This window comes from Telopea speciosissima, chromosome 2, assembly GCF_018873765.1.
Source record: "Telopea speciosissima isolate NSW1024214 ecotype Mountain lineage chromosome 2, Tspe_v1, whole genome shotgun sequence".
NCBI classification, from domain to species: Eukaryota; Viridiplantae; Streptophyta; class Magnoliopsida; order Proteales; family Proteaceae; genus Telopea; species Telopea speciosissima.
The window spans coordinates 11,948,227-11,972,481 of record NC_057917.1 but is presented as its reverse complement, the minus strand read 5'-3'; the positions used below and the strand labels follow the sequence as shown (position 1 = coordinate 11,972,481).

The 24,255-nt window shown below is 42.6% G+C and overlaps 3 protein-coding genes across 3 annotated transcripts; all 3 read left to right on the top strand.

Moving 5' to 3' along the window:
- Window positions 1–188: 188 nt before the first annotated feature.
- Window positions 189–1,709, top strand: LOC122650085 (UDP-glycosyltransferase 73C3-like). Its single transcript, XM_043843386.1, has one exon. The coding sequence runs from the start codon at window positions 189–191 to the stop codon at window positions 1,707–1,709; it is 1,521 nt and encodes a 506-aa protein (XP_043699321.1).
- Window positions 1,710–12,412: 10,703 nt separating this feature from the next.
- Window positions 12,413–13,930, top strand: LOC122652361 (UDP-glycosyltransferase 73C3-like). Its single transcript, XM_043846075.1, has one exon. The coding sequence runs from the start codon at window positions 12,413–12,415 to the stop codon at window positions 13,928–13,930; it is 1,518 nt and encodes a 505-aa protein (XP_043702010.1).
- A 6,902-nt stretch (window positions 13,931–20,832) lies between these two features.
- On the top strand, window positions 20,833–22,350 carry LOC122650449 (UDP-glycosyltransferase 73C3-like). The gene has a single exon (XM_043843862.1). The coding sequence runs from the start codon at window positions 20,833–20,835 to the stop codon at window positions 22,348–22,350; it is 1,518 nt and encodes a 505-aa protein (XP_043699797.1).
- Window positions 22,351–24,255: the final 1,905 nt, after the last annotated feature.

Sequence of the window (24,255 nt, the reverse complement as noted above, 5' to 3'; positions counted from 1 at the left end):
TACTGCCTACCGTTTAGGCTTGAGTCGCCTAACCGGGATGACCGTTTACTGTTCTATATATGTATATATACTACTAAGGGGATCCATCTGAAACCATTAATTTCTCGCATCTCTGTGTCATACTGTCTTTTAAGTACACCGAATTTGAAACTCTCATAATTTCTCTTCCAGATTTACAACTCGATCCCATGGCTTCTTACATTGATGATAACCATGCGCTTCACTTCATTCTGATTCCTTTGATGGCTCAAGGCCACATGATTCCAATGACAGACATAGCCAGATTGCTAGCCCAACAAGGCGTTACCGTCACTATCGTCACTACCCCACTTAACGTTTTTCGATTCAAATCCATCATTGATCGAGCCACCCAATCTGGCCTTCGAATCCGACTTCTCCAACTTCGTTTCCCATCTACAGAATTTGGATTACCAGATGGGTGTGAAAATCTCGACAATCTCCCCTCACGAGAAATGATCAAAAACTTCTACGAAGCTGCGAGCATGCTCCAACCGGCCTTAGAACAAGCACTTCAAGAAATGGAACCACACCCAAGCTGCTTAATCTCCGATATGGCTCTTCCATGGACATCTCATACGGCTCTTAAGTTTGGAATTCCAAGGTTTTACTTCAATGGTATGTGTTGCTTCAGTCTCTTGTGCAACCAAAACTTACTCCGTTACAAGCCACATGAAAGTGTCCAATCCGATTCGGAGCCATTTGTGGTTCCAGGCATGCCACATCGAATCGAGCTAACAAAGGATCAGCTACTGAGAACTGTTTGTGACGATGAATCCTCTTTCCAAGAATATCGAATACAAATGAGAGAATCTGAGCGAACATCAGATGGTGTGTTGATCAACAGTTTTTACGAATTGGAAACTTGTTATGTGGATGAGTATCAGAAGCTTATGGGGAAGAAAGTTTGGTGTGTTGGCCCTGTTTCACTATACAACAAGGAAGCTTCAGATAAGGCTGAGAGAGGTAATAAAGCAGCCATTGATCCTCATCAATGCTTGGAATGGTTGGATTCAAGAGAAACAGAGTCTATCATTTACGTTTGTCTTGGAAGCCTCTGTCCCTTGGCTCCTTCACAATTGATAGAGATTGGGTTAGCTTTGGAGAGATCAAACCACCCATTCATATGGGTGATCAAACAAGGCAACAATAATAAACCATCAGAAGAGTTTGAGAGATGGTTATCGGAAGAAAGATTCGAAGAGAAGACCAAAGGAAGAGGGCTTTTGATTTGGGGCTGGGCGCCACAAGTGTTGATCTTGTCGCATAGGGCGGTGGGAGTGTTCATAACACATTGTGGGTGGAATTCGACTCTGGAAGGGGTGAGCGCAGGTGTGCCTATGATAACATGGCCAATGTTTGGAGATCAATTCTATAACGAGAAGGTCATTGTGCAGATTTTGGGGATTGGAGTAAGGGTTGGTGTGGACATCTCTGTTAACATCGGAGAAGGTGAAAAGGTTGGGGTGTATGTGAAGGGAGAAGAGGTTGAGAAGGCTATAGGGTTGTTAATGGATGGTGGAGACGAAGGAGAAGTGATAAGGAAGAAAGCGAGAGAGGTTGGGGAGATAGCAAGGAAAGCAGTTGAAGATGGGGGTTCTTCTTATCTCAACATTTCACTCTTTGTTCAAGATATCAAGCGTCAGGTTGCAGAGAAACATTCAGAAACAAACAAGAAGGAGAGGAGTTGATTTAATTATTTAAATTTTATAAAATTTAAGTTGATTTATATTTATAGCTCTACTATGTAATTAAGGATAATTAATCAAGGTTGTTGTTATTGTTGTTTATTGCCATAAAATGAGCTAGATTTTTGCAGTTCCAATATTCCATATGTGGGAAGAAATGTAAAGCTTCATGAGGAACGAAGCAATAGGACATTAATTACATAGAACAACTAAAAAGCTAGCTGCCTCCGATGAGTTTGGCGACTTGTACTGTCAATGCTGCACTGCATCATCTCGACACCTGGTAGTTGTCGCAAATTGTCCATATTGATGAGCTCGTTGGATGCAGCAGCTGCCATGTGTCAACATTTCTACCTAGTCCTGCCGCATTGTCACACTTTTGGAATTGGAGAAGATGATAATCCCTAGGGGTGTCAATTTGGCCCGGTCCACCCAAACCTGCCTTAGCCCACCCTGAGCCTGGACAGGGTTTGAGCTAACATTTTTAGCCTATAGGCTGGGGTGGGTCGGGTCTGGGCTAAGGTGTTGGGCTGAACCCGGCCTAGCCCAATCGACCCTATGTATAATGCAAATAAATAAATTATAAATATATACACACACTACCCACACTTTATTTTTTTTTAGTTTATCTACAGTCTACATTTTTTTTTTTTTGGATAAAATATCTACAGTCTACACCATTCACACTCGTCTATATTTTCTTGATTTATTATATCAAGGTCAACACTTTTTTTTAAAAGAATGATTGGTGTTGGTGATGCTTCATTTTCCCATTTTTTTATAGTGCAAATAGGGAACAAATTGCAAAATACAGGGTCAATCTGGGCCAGCTTGGTGCAGCCCGATCGACCCTAAGTATAATGTATATAAATAAATTATAAATACATACACACACCAACCACACTTTAAGTTTTTAAACCATCCACGCCACTGGTCATGTTTATTGATTTATTATAACAAGGTTAACACTTCTTTTTGAAGAATGATCGGTGTTGGTGATGTTTCATTTTCTTTCTTTGTTTTAGTGCATATAAGGATACAAATGGCAAAATATAGGGTCAACTAAGGCCAGCCGGACCCACTCTAGCTCAATCAGGGTGAATTAGGGTTGGGCTGAGCCTGACAAAGGGGTTACTAACACCCCTATGACACCACTGATCTCAAGGAGTACTTCCAAGGTCTCCCAAGGTCCGCTTTTGTGGAATTAAAACCCTCTCCAGCGTGAGCATCTCTACTAGTGAGGCGACTAGTGAGGCGCAGTGAGGTCCTCATTGGTAAACACATGTCCTTTAAAAAAACGATGGTAGGAATTAAATGAACCACTTCAAGCTTCTTCGACTCACCCGGAAGCGGATCCTCGACTAACCCACCGGAGTCAAACTTAAACCCCTTTGTCACTTTCTATTCTCTCGTTCTCATTCTCTTCAATACCCAAGGGGTGAGGCCCTCTGTTACTTTCACATCCTCACTGATCCCACTGCTCCTCACTCTTCGTCCCTAACGATCTTCCTATATATGTGATCTTTAGGTTGTTCCTTGCTCTGCAAGGATCCGTTGCGATCTTGGGTTGCTATAACGTACATTTGTCTAATCATTGTGACTGATTGAAGTGAAGACCAGCCTTTGTGAACTTTGGGTTGCTCTCAAAAATCCTAATTGGTTCTTCCTCTGCTTATTTTCGGTTTCATCTTCGGTGGAATTGACACTTTCTTATGCTGAATCCTTCCCTATTACTTCCCCGGTGGAATCGATACTCTCCTGTGACGGATCCGAACACTCTCCGGTGAGGTAATCTATTGTTGAATGAAAGATAGTGGGAAAGGTAATCTATATACCCAACTAAATACTTTCTTCGGCTTATCGTTGGAATCGACACCCTCCTGCTACAAGCATATCTGGTTCATGTTCTGCGATTTTTGGGTTCCTCTTAGAAACCATAGGTCGTGTTTATTGCGGTGTTTTGCTTGCTCATAATTGAGAGCGGGTTCTCTCTCTCCATTAGTCCTAATCCAATACGATTTTGTGGTTTCGTTTTCAGCGTGTTTATTTATTGTTGTAATACATCTCACATCCTAAATGTTTACACGACCTTGTACAAAAACCTGTTCCTATTTCTTGTCGTTGCAGTTAAATCATTTTTTTTTGGGTAAAGTACACGTACCCACTATAATGCATCCAATATATTCCTCATACCCCCTAAGCAGGTCCGCCTACCACTCTTAAATATTCCACATACCACCTCTGCTTTATCCCCCTAATGCCATTTAAGTCCACATCAGGTATAAAATGTTAAAAAATTACCAAATTTCCCTTTCTTCTATCTTTTCTAAATTTTGAAAAGACTTAATTGCCCTGACCTATTTGCTAAATTTTGAAAAAACCAAAATACCCTCATCTTCCCCAAATCATCATTTTTTTTTTACAATGTAAATACCCACCACCACTACCATCACCGCCGCCACCAACCAGTCATCAAAGGCTTCTTCACTATATGACTGCACTCATCGTTTTTTTAAGTAAAGCAAACCATTGAAAATTAGGTTTTTTTTTCAATAAATTACTAAAAAGATCCGATTACATTTGTAGATTAGGGTTTGGAATGAATTTCTAGATTATCGTGACCTCGATAAGGTTCTCGTATCCGATCCTAAAATCTCCTCTTCATCTGATTATTCTAACTTATTGACAACTGAATCGAGAATCATCGTGAGTTGCTCTCGATCATAAAGTCTCTTTATCTGATTATTCTAATTTATCGAGAACTGAAGCGGGAAGAAGTGCAAGATTTTGTCTTGTTAATATGCGGGGATCGCAGAAATCAAAAGGGTGTCTTGGGCCTCAGATGTTAACCTTTGTCAGGTAAAACACCGATTGCTTTATGGAAATGAGTTTTTCTTCTGCAATAAAGTCCTTAAATCTGCTTTGAATGTTCTGTTTTTTTTTCCCTTGCCATTGATGTTTATTCTGTTTCAGTTTCCTTGTCATTGATGCATTAAGAAGTATGCAATACGAATCCTTTTCGAGAAAAAAACCTGTTATTAAAACTGATCTAATTGTCGGAAAGGAATTCTGTGGTTCGTACATTTTATTCGACATTTTCCATGTCTTACATGAGCAGGTGAAGAAGATGGAGAAGAAGGCTTTGATGATGAATGGTGGGTGGCGGCGGCGGTGGTGGTGGTGGTGGTGGTGGGTATTTGGATATGTAAAAAAAGATGATGATTCGGAGAAAATGAGGGCATTTTGGTCTTTTCAAATTTTACCAAATAGTTCAAGGCAATTAAGTCTTTTCAGAATTTAGAAAAGATAGAAGAAAGGGTAATTTGATAATTTTTTAGCATTTTATACCTGGTGTGGACTTAAATGGCATTAGGGGGTAAAGCAGAGGTGGCACGTGGAATATTGAGGAGTGGTACGTGGACTTATTAGAAGCTTAGGGGGTATGAGGAATATTGGGTGCATTATAGGGGTTACGTGTACTTTACCCTTTTTTTTAGCTAGAAAGATCAATTGTATTAAGAATCAAAAAATATATTATAAGGATTAAAGAAACTGGCCGAAAGAAGCGCGACACAAATACAATAGGATCCTCTCCCTAAGTTAGAATCAATTGCGGGAGGGAACCACTACTATGAAACCCTAACAAAATCGATATATATCTTGGTTTTCTCATGGTATCCATAGATAGCGGGAGAGAACAACAACTACAATTAACCAGATGCTGCTCATATGGATTATAACTTACTTTGTAATCATATTCTAAATCAACAATACCAACCAAATATTCACGTAAGTATTTACTTTCATTCCAGAATTTGATGTAGCAAACACCAAGCAAGTTATATTGCTCTTGAAATCCTTAAAAAAACTGAAGGTGTAGACTTCTCCAACTTGTTTCATAATAGGTGACATAGAGAACATATTTTTTGGTAGCTTGTTTCTTGAATCAAACTAAGCTTTTAATTCATTAGCTCGTTTATCATTTACAACCCTTTCGAAGTCCTCAAAAAATTGCACGACGTCCAAACTAGAGTGTAGACTTCTCCAACTTGTTTCATAACAGGTTACATAGAAAACATATTTTTGGGTAGCTTGTTTCTTGAATCAAACTATATTTTTAATTCATTAGCTCGCTTATCATTTACAATCCTTTCAAAGTCCTTAAAAAATTGCATGATGTCTAAACTGGATTTTAAATAATCCTCCAATTCTTTGTTCAAACTATCACTAAACTATGTACTCCGCATGCCGAATTTGATGGTATTTTTCATATAGCATTTTGCCCATTTATATTTTAGTCCATATGTACGATGCAACCATGAATGATTCTCCACTCCATAGTCATTAAGCAATTTCTGCCATGCATCTTTAAATTGTAATTCCTCCTCATATCATACTATTATTATATATATATAAGTGCATGAACTCATGTTTTGTGGTTATTTTTTCACTTGAACCTTCTATCCTTCTTTTACTTTATCTTTTTTATTATATATTTTTTCCATTTTTTAAATTTTTTTTCAAAATATTGGTACCCTTTCTATTTTTTTAAATATTCAATTACTCATTTAAAAATTAATTTCCTTATTCCTGTCATCTCTCACATTCTCCTCCTCATATATCTCTCTCTCCTAGTTTGAATTGTTATCGTCTACGGTTCCTGATTGGTGCGGTTCCCTAGTTCCTCTCACAAGAGGAGGTGGGACCCACCCAACGTAGACTGTTCGATCAAGTGACTCAGGTGGGATCCATCGAACAATTATCATCTTCAGTTCCCTGATTGGTGCGGTTCCCTAGTTCCTCTCACAAGAGGAGGGTGGACCTCACCTGGGCAGATTGTTCGGTCAAACGCCCCAGGTGAGTCCCACCCCCACTCTTGTGAGAGGAACTAGGGAACTGCATTGGGAACCATACACAACAAAAATTCGAGATCCACCCTCCTCTTGTGGGAGGAACTGGGAACTGCACCGGTCAGGAACCGTACATGAAAAAAATTCCTCCTACTTTCCTTTTTATCTCCTCTCTCTTTAAAATATCCTACACTTCCTAATACTGCCGACCATCCCAATTTTATATTTGGATGGAAATTTTTTCACAATAGTTTCCCGCAATTCTCAATTTTCTACTGTCGGAGGAGTCGAATTATCTTTCTTTTGATCGAGTGTATAAGAAGAAAAGATAGAGGTACATCTCCTTCTTCTTCTGTACTATTCTAATCAATAGAATTTCAATTTGATTAATAGATTTTTGCTCTTCTCCTTTTGATCCAAGAAGAATCTTCCTGTTAATTTTTTTTTTTTTTCGGTGTGCATTGGATTGATTGATGGATTTCTGCTGTTCTAGGTTCAGTTGGTCTCAAGCATTTTGTTGTTTTTTAAAGGATTAGAGATTTCTGGAAGTCGCCAGTTGGGTCATATTGAAGTCTTTGATGGAGAGTTTATCGACCGAATAGCTTGGGGTTTTGGGCTTGACGACAAAGTAGAAGACAAGGGCGGCAACGCCGAGGAGAATGGCAAGGATTAAGATAAATCCGAAGAAGCAGCAGAAGCATCGGCAACAACAACCACCGCAGCGGCGAGGTTTGGAAAAAATTCGAAATGAAAGGAGGGTTTTGGTAAATCTGTTCGTCCACCAGATTTGAAATCAAAGAGGAATTGTATGAGGGGGTACGGTGAGAAACACTGGTTCGTCCACCAAATTTGCAATAACCGCAACCCTTTCATCTCTCATGAGAAATTTGGTTTTTCTGAATTAGATCAATAAAGAATACGAATGTCTCTTGTGTTGGTGTTTTGGACTAATTTTATTTATTTATTTTTTATTTAGCTGGAGCAGAGAGGATGGCTCTTATTCTTCTTCAATGTCCTTGAATTCCTGTCTCTCTATTTAATTCGTGATTCAATTATTGCTGGAAATTAAGGTATACTTCTGGAACCTGTAACCCAACCTTGTTTTATCATCTCTGATCCATACCCAGTTATGCAGTTGTTCAAACCAATCAAACCCTATAAATCAAGTCTCTTTTCCTCAATCCCATTCACTGCAAATGTCACCCAAGTAATACTATGCTATTTTGGTCATCAGGGATTGAAGAAGAGGCCAGATGCAATGGCAACCAGTGTGATGGTGAATAACTTGATCAGTGGTAGAAATGACACCAGAAATTTGAAGCAAATTAAAGTACACAGCTTGATTTCATTTGTTTGTAGCAGAATTAGCGTCACTAGCAGTGGTTTATCTTCTTCTTATTTTGGTTTTTTGGCTTTCAGGTTAAAGAGGTTTCGTTAAATATTGATGCAGAAGGAATTTTGACAGGAAAATTAAGCTGAGTTCTTGAAGTGTGAGTGGTAGGTAGAGATTGGCCATGGCTTACTTGAATTTGGCAGATCTATGCTCGCATCTACTTTGTTCTTATGGTGATTTTGACTGGCCAATTTACTCGTGGATACACTGACTCGTGAGATGGTAAGGATGAATTTTGACGTTGTAGCCTGTTTTCCTTCGAATAGATCTGCAGATAATAGAAAATAGTTAACAGTTCATTTATTTCCTGATTAGTCCTTATGGCATTTGTAATGGTCTTATTTCCTTCCAAATAAGAAGGGGAAGTGGTAGATGGTGTTGCAAGAGGAGGGGGTATGGCCCCCCAGTACCAGTGCCCATCGTGCGAGTGGGCCCCACCGTGCATACATGGTTGGTGCCACAGCCACACGATGGGCAATGGACCACCCCGGTACTGGGGGCAATAAGAATCCAGAGAAGGGGGGTCGATACTTCTAATTAACGAGAAGTGACCTCTTACCCTTCGAATTTGAAAAGTATGAGCGCGTTGTCACGGCCCGCCCAACAAAGGCCCACGGGCCTAACTTGCAAGCCCATGGACTTAGACATTGGGCTAAGACCTAGTCCATGGCCTAGAAGTCTCTACACTAGAAGAGAATCTAGATATGTTCTAGAACCTCTAGAAACAAAGATGGTCAAGGAAGTTTCTAGAGAAGCTTCTAGAAAAGCTTTGTAAATATCTAAGGAAGGAGGACAATTCTAGAGTTCTCCAAAGAGCTAGAATCCTCCACAAAGGAGGTGGGAAAATTCTAGTTCCTTAGGCTAGAAAGTTCTCTACCATTGGATGGAGAACACTTGTACAAATCCTAACCATACATTGTAAGTTGAGGTGCCTATAAATAGAGGTGGCCTCATTTGGCTAAGGCACAACCAATCAACCAACCAACCACCCAATCAAGCAAGCAAGCTATCAAGTCTTGTACTAAAAGCTTTCAAGCAATTCAAGTGCATTCTTTCAAAGTCTCTCTAGTGTTCTCTAAGTTCTCTTCCCAAGTCCCTTGCTAGAGTTGGTGAAAGGCTGACTTAGTGCTAGAGTGAGTGCTAAGTGCCGGTGCGGTTGCTTAGTAAGATCTAGGGCCGTGACAAGTGTGGTATCAGAGCTTCGGTTGCGAGGGAAGATACTTGTAGATTCGACATCATGGCTAACGAATCGGAAGTGCTAGACATGATGGTGAGTGAGCAAGCCCGTGGGAGGGAGGCCATTCCCACCAAGGAGAGGCGAAGAGGCAAGGACAAGTCTGTGGACGTTAGTGGAGTTATGGAGCCACGCCTAGCTCGGGTGGAGCTAGCAACGGCCAAGGTGAAGGAGCGCCTCGATGTTGTGGAGCAAAGTGGGGAGGAGCTCGAAGGCCACATGATGGAGCTCAAGGAGGAGCTAGTGGGCCAAATGGGGGAGCTCAAGGAGTCCCTACAAACCACTCTCAACACCATAATGCACGCCCAACAGGAAGAGTTTGCCAGCTTCAAGGCTCAAGTATGGGAAGCATTGGCCAAGATGGACGCTCGCATCGATGAGGTACAAGCGGATTGGGCAATGTGTAGGAGGGCGCGTGCGGGGAGCCACTACCTCGCGTGAGGTACCTAGGGTGGAGGTACCAAAGCCCAAGCCATTCGATGGGAAGAGAGATGCGCGGGAAGTCGACAACTTTGTGTGGCACATGGAGAGGTACTTCGAGGCGATGGCACTCGAGGACGAGCCGACTAAGGTGCGGACCGCAACACTTTACCTCACCGACACAGCAACTCTATGGTGGCGAAGGAGACATGCCGACATAGAAAGAGGTACGTGCACAATAGACTCCTGGGATGAGTTCAAGAAGGAATTAAAGAAGCAATTCTATCCCAACAATGCTACCTTCTTGGCAAGAAGGAACATCAAAAGGCTCAAGCATACTGGGTCTATTCGGGACTATGTCAAAGAGTTCACCACTCTTGCGCTCGATGTCCCGAGTATGACTGACGAGGAGTTATTATTCAACTTCATGGATGGTCTCCAAAACTGGGCTGCACAAGAGCTGCAACGCCGTGGTGTGCAAGACCTTGCTTCAGCCATAGCAGCGGCAGAATCATTGATGGAGTTCCAAAGAGAAGACAGGCCAAGAAAGAGCAATGGGGAGAATGGTGGGGGAGACCAAGGTTCTGATGCTCATCACCCCAAGGAAGGTAGTAGCAAACCCTCTTTAGGCAAGGAGGGTAAGCCTCGTCTTGACAAGAAGGATAAGTTCAAGCCCAAGGACAAGTGCTTCTTGTGTGATGGGCCACATTGGGCTAGGGGCGCCCAAAGAGGAAGGCCTTAAGTGCTCTACTCGAGGAGAAGAGTCAAGAAGAAGAGCCGATTCGTATGGGTTCCCTAATGCGACTTGGTGCTATCAAGGCCAAGACGGAGGTCAAGGTCACTACTCCACGAAGGGGTTGATGTACGTGGAGGCGCAGATGAACGGGAAGCCTACACGTGTCATGGTCGACACAGGTGCTACCCACAACTTTGTCTCAACGGAGGAGGCAAAGAGGCTTGGACTAAAGGTCTCCAAGGAGGGAGGATGGCTTAAGGCGGTTAACTCCCAAGCTCGTCCCATACAAGGCATAGCTCGAGGGGTCGAGATGCGGATGGGGACGTGGAGCGGCACCTTGGATCTGTCGGTGGTGCCCATGGATGACTATCTAGTGGTGCTTGGCATGGATTTTCTTAGAAGGGTTAAGGCTATACCCATGCCATTCATCAACACGGTGTGCATCATGGAGGAAGGTGCTCCATGCATGGTCCCCACGGTGTCAGGGACTAAGGAGGGTGCCAAGCTCTTGACCGCGATTCGACTCAAGAAAGAGGGAAAGAAGCTCCAAGACTCCACTCTCGACGTATCGGTTGGAGCTAAGGAAGGCGGCCTTGTAAATGCAGAAGCAAGGCCTACTAAGAAGACTCTTGATGGATGTAAGGACATCAGGCCATCAGGGATCCACAAACAATCACCACCTAAGGGGAAGGTGGATGTGGGCCGGTCTTGCAAAGATAAGACCAAGAAGAAGAGAAAGAGGAGGGCTAGCAAAAGAAGGCGACCGACAAGCTTCAAAGACGGGGAGTTAGTGCTCGACAAGTCCCTAAAGGAGGTGTCTAAGGAGAAGGCTCGCCAACACACTGGCCCATACGAGGAGAGACATGGAAGACTCAAGTTGTGGCACAATGGACGTTGTTACTTCACACGGGAGGAGGCTATACAGGCGTTCATGCGAGGCCATATACGTGAAGTTCTCCAAGAAGGTTGCGACGAGGCGTCGCCAACTTGGGCGGGGGAGAGTGTCACGGCCCGCCCAACAAAGGCCCACGGGCCTAACTTGCAAGCCCATGGACTTAGACATTGGGCTAAGACCTAGTCCATGGCCTAGAAGTCTCTACACTAGAAGAGAATCTAGATATGTTCTAGAACCTCTAGAAACAAAGATGGTCAAGGAAGTTTCTAGAGAAGCTTCTAGAAAAGCTTTGTAAATATCTAAGGAAGGAGGACAATTCTAGAGTTCTCCAAAGAGCTAGAATCCTCCACAAAGGAGGTGGGAAAATTCTAGTTCCTTAGGCTAGAAAGTTCTCCACCATTGGATGGAGAACACTTGTACAAATCCTAACCATACATTGTAAGTTGAGGTGCCTATAAATAGAGGTGGCCTCATTTGGCTAAGGCACAACCAATCAACCAACCAACCACCCAATCAAGCAAGCAAGCTATCAAGTCTTGTACTAAAAGCTTTCAAGCAATTCAAGTGCATTCTTTCAAAGTCTCTCTAGTGTTCTCTAAGTTATCTTCCCAAGTCCCTTGCTAGAGTTGGTGAAAGGCTGACTTAGTGCTAGAGTGAGTGCTAAGTGCCGGCGCGGTTGCTTAGTAAGATCTAGGGCCGTGACAGCGTGCTCATTAAAGTCCCCGTATAAATGACTAAAACTAATTTTTGGCCAAAACACATGAATGTGCCCGGACCGATTTGTGGTTTTAATGTTTTTCAATTCTTTTTAAATAGAATCAGGCTCCATACAAATACCAAACACAATAAAAAATCTTTGTATTTTTATTAAAAGTAAAAAATACAAATATACCAATGAGGGCCCTTGGTTTATTCTGGTAGACTTGTCTTAGATCCAAATATTGACGTATCAATAATCAAGCATTCCTAGTGCAACGGTCACAATCACCATTTCTCAAAGGTGCATCGTAGATAGTCACATACATGTACAATTTTCTACTCAAAGCGATGTAAGCACTTACGTCACTAATTTTCAAACTCATGTGGTCCACTCTTGTATTTATATATTACTAAAGGGGATCCGAAACCTTTAAATTGAAACTCTCATAATTTCTCTTCCAGATTTTCAATTCGATCCCATGGCTTCTTCCATTGATAACCATGAGCTTCACTTCATTCTGATTCCTATGATGGCTCAAGGCCACATGATTCCAATGATAGACATAGCCAGATTGCTAGCCCAACAAGGTGTTACAATCACCATCGTCACTACCCCACTTAACGCTTTTCGATTCCAATCGATCATCAATCGAGCTGCCGAATCCGGACTTCGAATTCGACTTCTCAAACTTCGTTTCCCATCTACAGAATTCGGATTACCAGATGGGTGTGAGAATCTCGACAATCTCCCCTCACGAGAACTGATCAAAAACTTCTGCAAAGCTACGAGCATGCTCCAACCAGCCTTAGAACAAGCACTTCAAGAAATGGAACCACACCCAAGCTGCTTAATCTCCGATATGGCTCTTCCATGGACATCTCATACGGCTCTTAAGTTTGGAATTCCAAGGTTTTACTTCAATGGTATGTGTTGCTTCAGTCTCTTGTGCAACCAAAACTTACTCCGTTACAAGCCACATGAAAGTGTCCAATCCGATTCAGAGCCCTTTGTGGTTCCAGGCATGCCTCATCGAATCGAGCTAACAAAGGCTCAGCTAATGAGAACTATTTGTGACGATGAATCCTCTTTCCAAGAATATCGAATACAAATTAGAGAATCTGAGCGAACATCGGATGGTGTGTTGATCAACAGTTTTTACGAATTGGAAACTTGTTATGTGGATGAGTATCAGAAGCTTATGGGGAAGAAAGTTTGGTGTGTTGGCCCTGTTTCACTATACAACAAGGAAGCTTCAGATAAGGCTGAGAGAGGTAATAAAGCAGCCATTGATCCTCATCAATGCTTGGAGTGGTTGGATTCGAGGGAAGCAGATTCTGTCGTTTACGTTTGTCTTGGAAGCCTATGTCCCTTGACTCCTTCACAATTGATAGAGATTGGGTTAGCTTTGGAGAGATCAAACCACCCATTCATATGGGTGATCAAACAAGGCAACAATAATAAACCATCAGAAGAGTTGGAGAGATGGTTATCGGAAGAAAGATTCGAAGAGAAGATCAAAGGAAGAGGGCTTTTGATTCGGGGCTGGGCGCCACAAGTGTTGATCTTGTCGCACAGGGCGGTGGGAGTGTTCATAACACATTGTGGGTGGAATTCAACTCTGGAAGGGGTGAGCGCAGGTGTGTCTATGATAACATGGCCCATGTTTGGAGATCAATTCTATAATGAGAAGGTGATTGTGCAGATTTTGGGGATTGGAGTAAGGGTTGATGTGGACATCTCTGTTCATATCGGAGAAGGTGAAAAGGTTGGGGTATATGTAAAGAGAGAAGAAGTTGAGAAGGCTATAGGGTTGTTAATGAATGGTGGAGAGGACGGAGAAGTGATAAGGAAGAAAGCGAGAGAGGTTGGGGAGATAGCAAGGAAAGCAGTTGAAGAGGGGGGTTCTTCTCATCTCAACATTTCACTCTTTGTTCAAGATATCAAGCATCAGGTTGCAGAGAAACATTCAGAAACAAACAGGAAGGAGAGGAGTTGATTTAATTATTTAAATTTTGTTTAAGTTGATTTATATTTATAGCTCCACTATTTATAGCTCCACTATGTAATTAAGGATAATTAATCAAGGTTTTTGTTGTTATTGTTGTTTATTGCCATAAAATGAGCTAGAATTTTGCAATTCCAATATTCCTTATGTGGGAAGAAATGTAAAACTTCATGAGGAACGAAGCAATAGAACATTAATTACATAGAACAACTACAAGGCTAGCTGCCTCCGATGAGTTTGGCGACTTGTACTGTCAATGCAGCACTGCATCATATCGACACCTGGTAGCTATTGCATCCAACTGTCCATATCGATGAGCTCGTTGGATGAGGTAGTTGCCAGGTGTCAACATTTCCACCTAGTACCGCCGTATTGTCACAGTTTAGGAATTGGAGGGAGGTGTCAATTTGGCCCGATGCACCCAAACCCGGCCTAGCCCACCCTGAGCCTGGACAGGGTTTGGGCTAACATTTTTAGCCTATAGGCTAGGGTGGGTTAGGTCTGGGTTGAGGTGTTGGGCTGAACTCGGCCTAGCCCAACCGACCCTATGTATAATGCAAATAAATAAATTATAAATATATAGACAGATCACCCACACTTTATATTTTTTTAGTTATATCTACAGTCTACATCATTCACACTTGTCTATGTTTTCTTGATTTATTATATCAAGGTCAACACTTTTTTTTTTAAAAGAATGATTGGTGTTGGTGATGCTTCATTTTCTCATTTTTTATAGTGCAAATAGGGAACAAATTGCAAAATATAGGGTCAATCTGGGCCAGCTTGGCCCAGCCCGACCGACCCTATGTATATTGTTTATAAATAAATTATAAATACATACACACACCACCCACACTTTAATTTTTTAAGCCCTCCATGCCACTAGCACTCTTTATGGGTCATGTTTTCTTGATTTATTATAACAAGGTTAACACTTCTTTTTAAAGAATGATCGGTGTTGGTGATGTTTCATTTTCTCCCTTTTTTTTTTTTTTTTTAGTGCATATAAGGACACAAATGACAAAATATAGGGTCAACCAAGGCCAGCCCGACCCACTCTAGCCCAATCAGGGTGAACTAAGGTTGGGCTGAGCCTGACAAAGGGGTTTGTAGACACATGTCCTTCAAAAAAACGACGGTGAGAATTAAATGATCCATTTCAAGCTTCTTCGGCTCACGCGGAAGCGGATCCTCGACTAACCTACCCAGATCAAACTTAAACCCCTTCGAATAATAAACCCCTTTGTCACTTTCTATTCTTTCATTCCCATTCTCTTCGAAACCCAAGCAGTGAGGCCCTCTGGTTTTTTTTTTTGGTGAATAAATTATTTTTTTTTGGATGAATTTTTTAATTTTTATTTTTACAAGAATCAATGAATTGAAGTAAAGAAAGAACTACATTAATATGGAGAACCTACACATCCTCTCTCATCAGATGCTCAACAGAAAGTGAAAAGAATAAGCAAATCAGATTAATTCTTTAAGATAAAAGCAACACTCAATTTTTCTAGAATACATATGATACATCCAATATTCACCGGGCCAATCAGCGACCGCCAAGTGTCACAGGGCGACCCGTTCCAGAACCAAGGGGAACGAACTGGGGTCCCAGCACCCGGGCGCGACCTCCACTCGGGCGCGGCCTCACCTAGGCGCGGCCACACCCAGGCGGCCTCTCACCCAGGCGCGGCCACCACTCAGGCGCGGCCTCACCAAGGCGCGGCCTCTCACCCAGGCGCGGCCACATCCAGGCGCGGCCTCACCCAGGAGCGGCCACCACCCAAGCGCGGCCACCACTCAGGTGCGGCCTCACCAAGGCGTGGCCACACCTAGGTGCGACCTCTCGCCCAGGCGCGCGGCCTCACCCAGGCGCGGCCTCACCTAGGCACGGCCTCTCACCCAGGCGTGACCTCACCCAGGAGCAGCCACCACCCAAGCGCGGCCACCACCCAGGTGTGGCCTCACCTAGGCGCGGCCACATCCAGGCGTGGCCACATCCAGGCGCGGCCTCACCCAGGCGCGACCACCACTCGGGCGTGGCCTCACCCAGGCGCGACCTCTCACCCAGGAGCGGCCACACCCAGGTGCGGCCTCACCCAGGTGCGGCCACCACTCAGGCGCGGCCACACCCAGGCGCGGCCTGCACCCAGGAGCGGCCACCACTCAGGCGCGACCTCACCTAGGTGCGGCCTCTCACCCAGGCGCGACCTCACCTAGGTGCGGCCTCTCACCCAGGCGCGGCCTCTCACCCAGGCACGGCCTGCACCCAGGCACGACATCGTGGAAGCAGACGTGACATGCACAGACATCGGGGCTACTCATCTATGACCCAATCGTATCACTACAGATTCATGTCACCACCAGGACTCTAGGCCACCGCTTAGAAGTCACGTCACCCAGACGGATTCAAGCACCAATGACGTTATCACCACACTCGGGTATCTATCCACTAAGGATCTTGATACCACTAGGACACTCCCTCCCGCGGGGAGATGATCAATCAGGATAGAGCCCCATTACCCAGGGCCTCTATCCACTCAACGACACACTCGCCATCAAACTAGGACTCTCCACACTGCCATACACTACTATTAAAGGAAAGGTACACCACCCTTAAAGGGACATCTAAACTCATACTAAATAATCACTATTCATCTGTTTGCGCCAGGAGATCTAACTTTGGCATCGGAGAGCCCTAGGCCGGGACTACACCGGTTCTCTCTGTTGTCCCCTTTGGTCCACTTGCAGGTGACGGCACTCGCAGGACCGCTCGACGATTTCTTGACGCAACAACATCATATTGGAAGAGATCATAAACACCCTCTGTTACTTTCACATCCTCACTAATCCCACTGCTCCTCACTCTTTGTCCCTAAAGATTTTCCTATATATGTGATCTTTATGTTGTTCCTTGCTCTGCAAGGATCCTCTACGCTCTTGGGTTGCTGTAACATACATTTGTCTGATCATTGTGACTAATTGAAGTGAAGACCAGCTCTTGCGAACTTTGGGTTGCTCTAAAAAATCCTAATTGGTTCTTTCCCTCCTATTGTCGGCTTCCTCTCCGGTGGAATTGACACTTTCTTGTGCTGAATCCTTCCCTATTACTTTTGGTTTCCTCTCCGGTGGAATCGATACTCTCCTGTGACAAATCCGAACACTCTCCGGTGACGTAATCTACCGTTGAATGAAAGATAGTTGGAAAGGTAATCTATATACCCAATTGTACACTTTCTTTGGCTTATTGTTGGAATCGACACCCTCTTGCTACAACCATATCTTGTTCATGTTCTACGATTTGTGGGTTGCTCTTAGAAACCCTGGGTCCGTGTTTATTGCGGTGTTTTGCTTGCTCATAATTGAGAATGGGTTCTCTCTCTATCAGTCCTAATCCAATATGATTTTGAGGTTTCGCTTCCAGCGTGTTTATTTATTGTTGTAATACATTTGGTAGCACATCCTAAATGTTCAAAGAATACCAAATGCCTCATATTTCTTGCAACTACAATTAACCTTTGTGTTTTAGCTAGAAGGATCAACTGTATTAAGAAGCCAAAAATATAGTATGGGGATTAAAGAAACTGTCCAAAAGAAGCCCAACACAAATACAAGAGGATCCTCTCCCTAAGGTAGAATCAATTGCAGGAGTGAACCACAACTATGAAACCCTAACAAAATCGATATATATCTTGGTTTTCTCATGGCAAAACCATGAACAATTTTTTTGGGTAATTTAAACGTACCTCCCCTGAGGTTTGCTTTAATTACACATTCACCCGTGAGGTTTGAAAAATAACGCATATTTCCCTTGCTTTCCAAACTAATTAATAACTAAATCCACTCCGTTAACTGTCCCCGTTAGTTGCAAACAATAGGAGTGTTGAATTCATTTTATGACCAATATAATCTTGATGGGGTAAAATGACAATAATGTCTTCTTCTTCTCCTGCCCCCACGATCATCAACAATTCTGTAGGACAATTTTAATCCTTGCAACACAGGTCCTCAGTGGGGTAATGCTAAACTAGAGCTTCTCAAGAGTTTTTTCAGAAATAGGCGACCTTAACTGTGGTATCCTTAATCAAATCCGTCAATTCCCTTGCTACCCTGAAAAATTCCTCCAAAAATTGGAAAGCCATCTTCAATTACCAAGAACAATACCCTCAACCCTACCCTAAAATTAGGGATTTTGATCCAATTGAAGCTTCTGATTGCAAGCAATGCTGTAGGTGATGAACCAAGTGTTTACATATGCAAAGAATTGCTGGTTCTCGTCACCCACAACATTGAATGTGAGACTATGAGTGAATTAACCGAGAAAGGGTTGCAAAAAGTGACCAAGGAAAGGGTTGGAAGTCAAGGGTAGGGGGGGTGAATTATCTCCTCCAGTTCCCTGCCCAGCCTAGTTCCCCAGTCCCTCTAATAAGGGGGTGGGGAGTGGACCCCACTCGGACAAAGTGTTCGGGCTGGGATAGGGTGGTCATTGCGCCCCCTTGTTAGGGGGACTAGGGAACTCGGCTGGGCAGGGAATTGGAGGGGATAAAGAGGGTAGAGTTGTTAAAAGTTAGGCTCTCTTGGGTATCATTTTTATTTTTATTTTTGCTTATTTAACAAAAATCATTAATGAAAACCATTTTTGATAATAAAAAAAGTAAAAATCGTTTGATAAACATTAGACATAATAGAGTGTAGAATGGTTTGTTGAAGAAATGGTCCCAAATTATCAAATCTCATATATATTGTAAGTGGTGGGTGAAGACATTTTCTCTTCGCCCACCTTCTAGGAATGGATCCCACTTGGAATCACCATTCGGAATTCGGATAAGCATCGATCGGTTACAACTTTCAGGCGATTCTTCCTAATTCCGATTGGAATTGGATAAGAATAGACAAGCGCAAGGGAACCTGTTTGTGCAGAGAATCGACAAGTTCATCAAACTTCAGATACTTTGAGAAACACCTAACAAAATGAAAAGATAATCTAATGATTCACATCAAATGTTCTAATTTTTAGTTCAAATCATGTTATTGATAACCAATTAACCAAGAATATAATAAAAAAGACAAAACAAAACATCAAGGTCGCGATTGCAGAAAAGCCAATGCCAGAACCCACAACCTTTCACATAATCTAGTAGAACCCCATTAAACCTCCACAAAATTATGCGAAGATAACATTGAATTTCAAATGGAACAAAATGAAAGCAAGCAAAATTTGAAGTTGGGGATACCCAAGAAGTGGATTGGCCAAGAGCCATGAAGGCGAAACGATGCTCAAGATTTATGGCGAGTTTGGCATGGACAAAAGGAGGATTTGTTGGAATTTTAATTGTTTTTAAAATTAATGATTCAAAATACTTTTTTGTTGGATGTGTTTGAAGGTTATGTGCTTTCCTAATATACACCCTAAATAGCCAATGAGTGTCTATTGGAAGATTTGTTTGAGTGACTAACAAACAAGCCTTATCGAAAAAGATATGTTTTGGGGTATATCTTTTGGAGACATTCCTTAGTGGTGTCTCTTCTTCTCCTATATAAAAATAGGAGGTCTTGCTCATTCTCTAACAATTGTTTTTGAAAACATCTTTAGAAGCAATTATAGTTTATGTTTTCTTCCCCACCATAGTCTGTTAATGTCAATGAGCTATTGAATACAGCATTTGGACTCCTTTTGTAATCTCATTTGGAACTGCAACATATGTGATTAGAGAGTTGTTTTATCTTGGAGGTATAGATGCATGGTCAACCTGAATTGCAGAATTGGGGCATCTAAATATCTTAAGGAGAGCATTGTTTGATGCGATTCAACTCTACTATTTACTGTTCGGGACTTCGGGTTACACAAGAGGATGTGTATTGGTGTACTTTTTACAAAGATATTTCAAAGCCGTACTACTTTCCATATTTCTAGTCTTATACTTTCTGCCCATATTATTTTGTTCCTACAGGACTCCATTTTTTTATTGAATCCAATCCCGTGATGGGTCGATTTTTTGGGCCCAAAGCTTTCATCTTCACCAAAGATTCATGGTCGACATCAATGCAGAACAATATATTCTTGTTGCAGAAAAGGGTCGGTTGCAATGTGTGAGGGAAGAATGTGGGGGGTTAGGTTGTAGTAGGGGCGGGTGGGGTCACATGAAAAAAGATGAGGTGGGTGGAGTTGCAGGAGAAATAAGAAGAGGAAGTGGCAAATGGTGTTGCAAGAGGAGGAGAGGGGGGGGGGGGTGTCAATACTTCTAATTAAACGAGAAATGACATCTTACCCTTCAAATTTGAGAAGTATGAGCACGTGCTCATTAAAGTCCTCGTATAAATGATTAAAACGGATTTTTGGCCAAAACACATAAATGTGGCCGGACCTATTTGTGGTTTTAATGTTTTTTCAATCCTTTTTAAATAGAATCAGACTCCATACACTTATCAAACACAACCAAAAACCTCTGTTTTTTTTACTAAAAATAAAAAATAAGAATATATCAATGAGACCCTTGGTTTATTCTGATAGACTTGTCTTAGATTCAAATATTGAGTTATTAATAATCAAGCATTCCTAGTGCAACGGTAAAATATGAATGTGTTTATTTTGCCATGTCCAGCCTTTTCTTGCCTGAACATGCCCTATAAGGCTAAAATACCTAAATAGACAAAAATGATGTGGGACCTTTAATAGGTGAGTACTGCCTACCGTTTAGGCCTGAGTTGCTAACTGGGATGGCCGGTAGATAGTCACATCCATATAAAATTTTCTACTCAAACCGATGTGAGCGCTTACGTCACTAATTTTCAAACTCATGTGATCAACTCTTTTATATATACTCTGTCTGTCTTTTGAGTACACCGAATTTTCAACTCTCATAATTTCTCTTCCAGATTTTCAACTCGATCCCATGGTTTCTTCCATTGAAAACCATGAGCTTCATTTCATTCTGATTCCTATGATGGCTCAAGGCCACATGATTCCAATGACAGACATAGCCAGATTGCTAGCCCAACAAGGCGTTACCATCACCATCGTCACTACCCCACTTAACGCTTTTCGATTCAAATCCATCATCGATCGAGCCAATGAATCTGGCCTTCGAATCCGACTTCTCCAACTTCGTTTCCCTTCTACAGAATTTGGGCTACCAGAAGGGTGTGAGAACGCCGACCATGTCCCCTCAAAATCAATGCTGAAAAACTTCTTCGACGCTACGAGAATGCTTCAACCAGCCTTAGAACAATCTATTCCACAAATGGAGCCACACCCAAGTTGCTTAATCTCCGACATGTGTCTCCCATGGACATCCCATACAGCTCTTAAGTTCGGAATTCCAAGATTTTTCTTCAATGGTATGTCTTGCTTCAGTCTCTTCTGCAACCAAAACTTACTCTATTACAAGCCACATGAAAGTATCGAATCCGATTCAGAGCCATTTTTGGTTCCAGGCATGCCTCATCGAATTGAGCTAACAAAGGCTCAGCTACTGACAAGCGTTTGTGACGATGAATCCCCTTTCCAAGAATATCGAATACAAATGAGAGAATCTGAGCGAACATCGGATGGTGTGTTGATCAACAGTTTTTACGAATTGGAAACTTGTTATGTGGATGAGTATCAGAAGCTTATGGGGAAGAAAGTTTGGTGTGTTGGCCCTGTTTCACTATACAACAAGGAAGCTTCAGATAAGGCTGAGAGAGGTAATAAAGCAGCCATTGATCCTCATCAATGCTTGGAATGGTTGGATTCAAGAGAAGCAGAGTCTGTCATTTACGTATGTCTTGGAAGCCTATGTCCCTTGGCTCCTTCACAATTGATAGAGATTGGGTTAGCTTTGGAGAGATCAAACCACCCATTCATATGGGTAATCAAACAAGGCAACAATATTAAACCATCAGAAGAGTTGGAGAGATGGTTATCGGAAGAAAGATTCGAAGAGAAGACCAAAGGAAGAGGGCTTTTGATTCGGGGTTGGGCGCCACAAGTGTTGATCTTGTCGCACAGGGTGGTGGGAGTGTTCATAACACATTGTGGGTGGAATTCGACTCTGGAAGGGGTGAGCGCAGGTGTGCCTTTGATAACATGGCCCATGTTTGGAGATCAATTCTATAATGAGAAGGTGATTGTGCAGATTTTGGGGATTGGAGTAAGGGTTGGTGTGGACATCTCTGTTCATATCGGAGAAGGTGAAAAGGTTGGGGTATATGTAAAGAGAGAAGAGGTTGAGAAGGCTATAGGGTTGTTAATGGATGGTGGAGAGGAAGGAGAAGTGATAAGGAAGAAAGCGAGAGAGGTGGGGGAGTTAGCAAGGAAAGCAGTCGAAGAGGGGGGTTCTTCTCATCTCAACATTTTACTCTTTGTTCAAGATATCAAGCATCAGGTTGCAGAGAAACATTCAGAAACAGACAAGAAGGAGAGGAGTTGATTTAATTATTTAAATTTTATTTAAGTTGATTTATATTTATAGCTCCACTATGTAATTAAGGATAATTAATCAAGGTTGTTGTTGTTAATGCTGCACCTCACTAGTAGATGTTCACGCTGGAGAGGATTTTGGCGACTTGTACTGTCAATGCTACACTGCATCATCTCGACACCTGGTAGCTGTCGCATCCAACTGTCCATATCGATGAGCTCGTCGGATGCGGCAGCTGCCAGGTGTTCACATTTCCACCTAGAACTGCCACATTGTCACACTTTAGGAATTGGAGAAGATGATAATCCCTAGGGGTGTCAATTTGGCCCGGTCCACCCAAACCAGCCCTAGCCCACCTTGAGTGTGGACAGGGTTTGGGTTAACATTTTTAGCCTATAGGCTGGGGTGGGTCGGGTCTGGGCTGAGGTATTGGGCTGAACCCGGCCTAGCCCAACCGACCCTATGTATAATGCAAATAAATAAATTATAAATATATGCACACACCACCCACACTTTATTTTTTTTTTAGTTTATCTACAGTCTACACCATTCACACTCGTCTATGTTTTCTTGATTTATTATATCAAGGTCAACACCTTTTTTTTAAAAGAATGATTGGTGTTGGTGATGCTTCATTTTCCCATTTTTTTTATAGTGCAAATAGGGAACAAATTGCAAAATACAGGGTCAATTTGGGCCAGCTTGGCCCAGCCCGACCTACCCTATGTATAATGTATATAAATAAATTATAAATACAAACACACACCACCCACACTTTAATTTTTAAAACCATCCACGCCACTAGCACTCTTTATGGGTCATGTTTTCTTGATTTATTATAACATGGTTAACACTTCTTTAAAGAATGATCAGTGTTGGTGATGTTTCATTTTCTCCCTTTTTTTTAGTGCATATAAGGAGACAAATGGCAAAATATAGGGTCCACCAGGGCCAGCCCGACCCACTCTAGCCCAATCAAGGTGAACTAGGGTTGGGCTGAGCCTGACAAGGGGGTTGGGCTGGGGTTTAGAAAACCCGACCCACTAACACCCCTATCACCATTGATCTCAAGGGGTACTTCCAAGGCCTCCCAAGGTATCCTTTTGTGGAATTAAAATCCTCTCCAGCGTGAACATCTACTAGTGAGGTGCAGTGAGGTCCTCATTGGTGAATTTTTATCCTCTCCTATTACTGCACGGTGCAGTAATACTTCGTGCGGTGGCTGCAGAGGCCATGAGCACCATATGGGCCCCGCTGTGCCACATGGCCTTTGCAGTGCTGCACGATGCAATACTGCACCGTGTAGTAACAGGAGGATAACGATTCCTCATTTGTAGACACATGTCCTTAAAAAAACACAACGGTGAGAATTAAATGAACCACTTCAAGCTTCTTCGAATCACCCGGAAGCGGATCCTCGATTAACCCACCCGGATCAAACTTAATCCCCTTCGAATAATAAACCTCTTTGTCACTTTCCATTCTCTCATTCCCATTCTCTTCGAAACCCAAGCGGTGAGGCCCTCTGTTACTTTTACATCCTCACTGATCCCACTGCTCCTCACTATTCCTCCCTAACGATCTTCCTATGCGATCTTGGAACAACTCTGCAAGGATCCTCTGAGATCTTGGGTTGCTATAACGTACATTTGTCTGATCATTGTGACTGATTGAAGTGAAGACCAGCCCCTACGAACTTTGGGTTGCTCTAAAAAATCCTAATTGGTTCTTCCCCTGCTATTTCCGGCTTCCTCTCTGGTGGAATTGACACTTTCTTGTGCTGAATCCTTCCCTATTACTTTTGGTTTTCTCTCCGGTAGAATCAATACTCTCCTGTGACGGATCCGAACACTATCCGGTGAGGTAATCTACCGTTGAATGAAAGATAGTTGGGAAGGTAATCTATGTACACAA